This window comes from Mesitornis unicolor, unplaced genomic scaffold, assembly GCF_000695765.1.
Source record: "Mesitornis unicolor isolate BGI_N332 unplaced genomic scaffold, ASM69576v1 scaffold5664, whole genome shotgun sequence".
Taxonomy (NCBI): domain Eukaryota; kingdom Metazoa; phylum Chordata; class Aves; order Mesitornithiformes; family Mesitornithidae; genus Mesitornis; species Mesitornis unicolor.
Window position 1 is genome coordinate 7892 of NW_010180675.1, and position 6692 is coordinate 14583.

The 6692-nt window shown below is 55.5% G+C and overlaps 1 protein-coding gene across 1 annotated transcript in view; it reads right to left on the reverse strand.

Moving 5' to 3' along the window:
• The window catches only part of HPSE2 (heparanase 2 (inactive)), a gene marked incomplete at both ends in the record, with an annotated part of 36963 nt that overhangs the window by 7526 nt on the left and 22745 nt on the right, over positions 1 to 6692 (reverse strand). The window contains one exon of the mRNA XM_010183147.1: positions 5597 to 5711. Within this exon, the coding sequence (XP_010181449.1) occupies positions 5597 to 5711 (115 nt within the window). The remainder of the gene's footprint in view (positions 1 to 5596; positions 5712 to 6692) is intronic.

The following is a 6692-nucleotide window of genomic DNA, read 5'->3' on the forward strand; positions in this document are numbered from 1 at the left end:
CACAGGAATAGCTACCGGGCACCGGTGGCACTGAGAGGACAGCCTGGCCAGGCATTGGGAATGTGCTGAGTGGGAAGTGGCCCCTGCCTACCACTGCCACAAGCTGGTCCTCAGACAGCAGCCTCCACCTTCCCGGGAAGCTGACCAGATGGAGGAACAGCCAAACCTCTCTTTTGTCATCACCTCTCCCTAACAGGGTCCAGGCGATGGAGGCTGCAGGAAGGGAGCACAGCTGCCAGATCAGAGGGCTTGGAAAACAAATGTGACTTCTTTGCTGTTTTTCTTTTATTCTGCCGCTTTTCACCATGATGCTACTTTCCTCTGCTCTGCCAGCAAGCACCATCCCACCCTGGGATGGGTCTTGGTGTCCCACCTCCTCCATGACTCCAGGATGGCTCTGTCACTAAGGTGGGCATCTCTGTCACTAGCATGAGACATGGGCAGTGGCTGTGTCCATCCTTCTAGTACAAGCCGCTGCTGCTGGTCCCAGACAAGAGTGTGTCTCTGCCCCATGTCTCCGGTGCAGGATAAGCAGCCCAGCTCCAGGTCTGCACACGTCCTGCAGCTCTGGCACGTGGGTACGAGAGCCGCTAGCCGCAGCGTGGCTTTGATGCGTTTGAGAGTATGCGCTTCAAAGACCTTTTTTTTTATGGTGCACTAAGAGGGAAAGGCCTGTTAACCTACTGTGACAGCAAGCAGAGTTTATACACTTTAAATCTTTCTTCTTCTTTGCAGATAAAATGAACCTCGGAGCAGACACAGAGCTCCTGGAAGGCTGAATGCAGTGAGGGTGCAGAGAGCAGAGGATGCCGCAGTCCTTGAGACTTGGTACGATCGTGGTTGAAAGGACAAGGCAGCGGAGGGCTCACATCTGCTTCAGGTACTTTGTGCCAAGGCCAGCTGGGAGGTTTCTGTATGGCACCATTTCCACTCTGCCCTTCAGCGGGCCATGCTCTGGCTTGGCATCTCCTGGGTGAGCCTTTCCCCCGTGCACACCTGAACTGCCCAAGATTTCATTCCTCCCTCTGTGTCTAGAGCTAACATCCCATACAGACAGCTCCTGCCCGTCCTCGCCTCTTCCGCCCTTCCCTGTCTGCAGGCGTCGCTCCCACCAGAGCCAGCACTCCAGCATGTGGGGCAGATGAGGGTGCCAGACACCCGTACGGCAGATTTATGGTCATTGGGAACAGTTTCCATGTGTGTGCGAGCTCCATTGGACCCGCGCCCTCTCCCCACCCTTCGTCACTCCCAGGCTTGGGACCATGCCTCTGCCTGGGCGGCGCATGGCATGCTGCAGCCTGACCCGGCCGCCCTCTCCCCAAAGCTGAGAGTCCCTGCCAGGGGGAACAGCAGCCGCGGACCTACCCCTGGCAGCCCGGTTGGCCGTGTGTGTGCAGCGTGGTGACTCAGTGCTGGGCGTGCAGATGGGCCAGCGCAGCAGTGGGGCTGAATTCCTCCGGCCCCACAGCCAGCTGGCCGGGCTCAGTGGTGGGAGCGTGAGTGCTTTCGGGAAAGGGCTCTCCGTATGCTTCCCCATGTGGATGCCGGGCCTCCTCTTGAACACTGTCCAATCCAGCAGCCGGGGAGCCACTGGGCGAGTAGACTGCAGGGTGGGGATGGGCGCAGGTGGGTGAGGACCTGACCCTCATAGCCCTGGCCTTGGGAGGGCCCCCTCCCGCTCAGCACAGAGGCGGGAGAGGCACCGTCTGGGAAGACGGCTGGGACCTCCAGCTGCAATTAGCAGTGCCTCCGGCCAAGCCAGCTCAGCTAACGAGTCTACTGGGGAGCGCGTATGTGTGTGGGTGGGAGCATGGCTTGGGGACCCGCTCCTGCCCCTGGCACCCGGTGCAGCACCTTGCCAGCAGGCCCTGGAGACTGAGGGGCCCAGCACGTGCCCTGCTGGGGAGGTGATCAGGATGGGCCGAGTGGGCACCGAATCAGGAGGTGTAGCCCATGGCCATAGCTCTCACCACAGCTCTGCCCTAGTGATGCCAAGGGATGCTGATGATTTCCACAGCCTGGCACTGAGTTCGTTCACACCAGGGCTTTTATGAAAACCTGGGGAGAAAGGGGACAGATCACTACGGACAGACCCGATATGAACCCAGGCCCCTCCCTTCTCCAAGACAGGCAGTAACTTTCCCATCCAGTTGCTCCGCACCTTTGGGCTAAGCAAAGAGGTGAAAAATCACCTGCAGCACCCAAGCATCCAACCACGGCACTGTCAGGCACAGACCTCCGTGCTGTTGCGACGGCTTCTCAAGGACACCATCAATGCACAGCCAATATCATACTGTTGTCTGCTACCACAGCTGAGCAGGCAGCTCCTGCCATCACTTCACCCTGTGATCCCTCTGGGCCTTTTGCATGCTCCATATGAAACTTCTGTGCAGAAGCATCTACTTAACCCAGGAGAATGAACTATCTCACCATATACGGTTTTTAGGAGAAGGTCCAACAGGAGACACAGTTTTCAGGAGATGAAGTCTGGATTTCAGCTTTAGCTTTTCCTTATGGCTTATGTTGCTCAGGCCCTGCCTAGAAATATGCTCAAATTTTTCCTTGCATAGGTATAAACTTATAGCACTGCATGTGAAGGGAGCAGAAATCACCACCAAGGATGGATAAAAAAGTGGCGAGTGCCACGTGGAAAAGCATTCAGAAAGATCTTTAACATGCTCTAACAATCTGAAGAGAAAGTTCACACCTACTTCGAGGGCTCTCCAATGAAATAAGGGCATCGCATCCCTCTGGACTGTCTCAGAGCAATATTAAGGAAAGAGAGATGGACCATCTACACTGTTGGCGTGAAATGAACCCAGAGCTACTAAATGCCAGAGTGGCATTTCAAAGCTACTGCCCTGTGAAGGGTGAGTACTGGGGCTGCTACTGCTCTCCTTTCCTCTTCTCCTCATTCCTACACACATACAGATGAGTTGGAATGCAAGCGGGCAGACTGACGTACCCGTGAGAGGCTTTATTTGAAGGGCTTCTCAGGCACAAGCCCTGATTATTCTACAGCTGGCTGCCCCAGTCACTCAGGAAGAAAAAGTACTCCAATGATAAATGGAAAAGTTATCTCAAAAATAACAAGGCATTAAAACACTTGAGCTTGGTTGCATTAAGGTCACTAGGAACATTTCTGTTCCCCAGTCTGATCGCCCCCATGCCCAGGCCCAGTTTTTCCTGCTTTGCAACCCATCAGTCCAGCAAGAGAAACCCGTTTCCTCACACCTGCACCTGGAAGGAGGCTCAGAGAGATGCACTGCTATATGTAGAGCAGTACAGTGATTTGCCTGCTCCTTCCCCCATACATAACAAATCCCCACAGTGCTGCAGTTCCAGGGGAGAGGCAGAAAGAAATGTGGTGATTTAGAAGTGCTGCCCACCAAGCAATCCTTGTTATCTGCATTCCCCGATCCCCAAACATGGCACACCCCCTCCATTTTATGACCTTCCTTATACTATCCACTGTAACATGCCCTAAGACAGACAGTACTAACATGAGCCTAGGTTGTTTAGCCTAGCGAAGAGAAGGCTCTGGGGAGACCTTATAGCAGCCTTGCAGTACTTAAAGAAGGCCTACAGGAAAGGTGGGGAGGGACATTTTATCACGGAGTGTAGTGATAGGATGAGGTGTAATGGTTTTAAATTAAAAGAGAGTAGATTTAGGTATTAGGAAGAAGTTATCTTCTGTGAGGGTGGTGAGACACTGGAACAGGTTGCCTGAAGAAGCTGTGGATGCCCCTTCCTTGGCAGTGCTCAAGGCCAGGTTGGACAAGGCTTTGAGCAACCTGGTCTAGTGGGAGGTGTCCCTGCCAATGGTGAGGGGGTTGGAGCCAGATGATCTTTAAGGTCCCTTCTATAAGGTCCCCCATTCTATGGTGAGACCAGCAACATCCAAGAGGCCCAGCTATAGGACAAGGAGCTGGGCTCCTGTGGCAGCAGCACAGTGCTCGTACAATGATGGACTACACATCACTTGGTTTTAGACATGAAGCCCATCCCTGGACCATGAAGCGCCTTTCAACTCCCTGATAGCTCCCATGGGAAAAGAGCAGCTGCTACCCCGCAAAGCAGGTCACAGTCTGGTCTCACTGGGCTTTTTGGTGTCTGCAGCTTTTGAACCCTCTGTTGTTTTCCACCTGCCCATGGCTCTTTGAAAGCACAGGAGTGGAGGGAAAGGGGACAGAGAAGCAACCCCTGGAGTTTGTGCAGATGGGATGTGGGAAAGAGATAAACATTAAACGTGTGGGAGAGCAAGGAAACAGCCATGAGAGAGGTGGCATCTAAATTACTGGGAAACTTATCTTTAAAACAACAGCAAAATCCATTTTAAAGACCTCCATTTTAACAGCCTGGGGTTTATTCCTCGAAGTCCTTCCCTGGCTTTAATCCTGCTCCTGACTGCACGCCTGCTCCAGCCGCTCCAGGGCCGCTGCCCCTGCTGTGCCAGGAGAGCTGGCCATGGGCCATCCACTGCCCGCAGTGTGCCAGGTGAGCTGGCCATGGGCCACCTACTGCCCCTATGCACGTGATGGGCAGGGTCTGCCTGCACCCCTCCAAGCGGGAGCAACTCAGGGGAAACTCCGAGGCCCTGGGGAGGCGGGGGAAGTGGCTTGGCCGGGGGAAGTGGCTTGGCCATGGGAATTGGCTCTTCAGAACAAATCCATCAAGAACTTGCGCCAGGCTCAGGTTCATCTCAATCCAGAGCTCGCAGGTACGCTTGCAGGAGGAATGCTTGTGGGGGCAGCCTGGGGTGCTCCAGCAGCACCCGGAGCACCGTGGGCAGGGGACCACGCTCTCCTGCTCACTCGTTTCCTCTCCAGAGCGCCCTCCCAGGCCATGCTGGGGGGATTAGTGCAGACCTTATGTCACTGACACCTCCCGTTCCCTCCACTATGCTCAGGGATGCGGTTTCAGGGATGCTGTTGTCACTGGCTGAGCAGGTAGAGCGGATTGAGACGTGGCTCCCTCAGCCTCTGCCCCCCTGCAGCCACCCCACAAGACCCCAGTGCAGTGTCAAAGGCAGGTTGACAGCAGCAGAGTTGTGCACCTCTGCAACACAGATCCCCACCCCGCTAGCAGCATCTGCTGGGTCATGGCCCCATAAATCCCTTCCAGGGGCAATGCAGAACACCCAGCTGCTCTGCCAGGCTCTCTGCTTACAAAGCAGGGTATGTACTATTCCCCCAAAAAAAGGATGAAGAAGAAAGCTGCCACTTTTAATAGTGGTTTTCATAGAGTTACTTTATCAGCACCATGTGTGCTGGGAATTACCCCTTGCCCAGGCGTTTTTGAAGAGCGAGGTGTGCTGTGGGGCACTAGTGAGGACTGCTGCTCCTTCTGAAGCCAGGAATGCCTTTGAATACCTCAGTTCATAGTAATCTGAAGTTGGGTACTGAGGCTCCAGCATGGTTTCTCCAAGGCCAGTGCACCACCAGTGATCTGGCTGCCTGCTCCGTGCCATGTGTGGTGGTCCTGCCACATCCTTCCCTCTCTCCAACTCTTCATGCTGGCACCTCTCAGTAGCACCAGCCCCCTCCCATGCTACTGTCCCTGGGCACTAGATGAAGATGCCCCCAGACAGACCTACCGGCAAGGGGTTGAAGTTCTGGTCCACCAGGTGGTTGTGGCCGTGGTCAAGGAAGGAGTGCCGCACCACCACATCGATGCCCTGGCTGGCCAGCAAGCCCAGTGTGTTCAGCCACCTGGGGATGGAGGGAGCAGAGTCAGGCCACCAGAGGGGAACCTGGGTCCCAGTGGCATGGCCACGCTCCAGCACATAGCATTGCCTTCATGCACTCAACCTGGTGCCTGCTCCTAGTGCCTCAGCTGAAGCTTTCAGATGGTTTCATGTGCTGGGTATTAACTAGCTCCCACCATCCTTGCTCTGGTGAGTCTGCATGCCTCTCCTCCTGCCACAGCCACCTCTGCCCCAGCTGTGCCTGGCTTGCATGTCCTGACATTACACCTGAGCCCCTGCATGCACCCCAGCATCGCAGCCCTGCACTCAAGGCCTGCCAGCACCCTGCACCCACCATCTCAGCAGGGGGACTGGAGCACTGCACTAGCTGGCCTCTTCACTCCCACTGGGAAGTCTTCAACCCCTGCAGCCTGCCACAGCCCAAACATCCCAGGGATGTCCCCGTGCCTTCCTCACAAAGATGTGAATGGGGGCTTTGCACAGGGTGTCCGTGCCACGGGGTTGTGCCAGTAGACAGGCCCCAGGAGCCAGGAATGGTTGTGGATACCAAGAGAGTAAATGGTTTCCAGAAGAGGGTCCAGCTGAGCGCTTCCCTGGGCTGCTGCCTCAGGAGTGAATGCATGCAGGGATGTATGGCTGCAGCCTGAACTGAAAATGCAGAGCAGGAGGAAGCTCAGGCGATCCTGAGCTGCCTGTTGGGATGCCAACCCTGGATCCAAGGATGGTATGGCCAGATCACGTGTCCCTTCCACACCCATGCCCTGTGGACACACAATGGGTACTGGTGTGGGATCCCACACACTCCCCTGCTTGTTCTGCTTCTCTGGGTACACCAGAGACTGGGTCACCTACAGGAAAGCAGAGCTGAGGAGAGGCAATAGAGATAGTACAGAAAAAATGGTGGTTCCCAGGCTGCCGGGGGAGAACCGAAGGGCAGCACAGGTGGGGTCTCTGGGCACGAGCCGGCCCTCTCACAGCCGCAGCC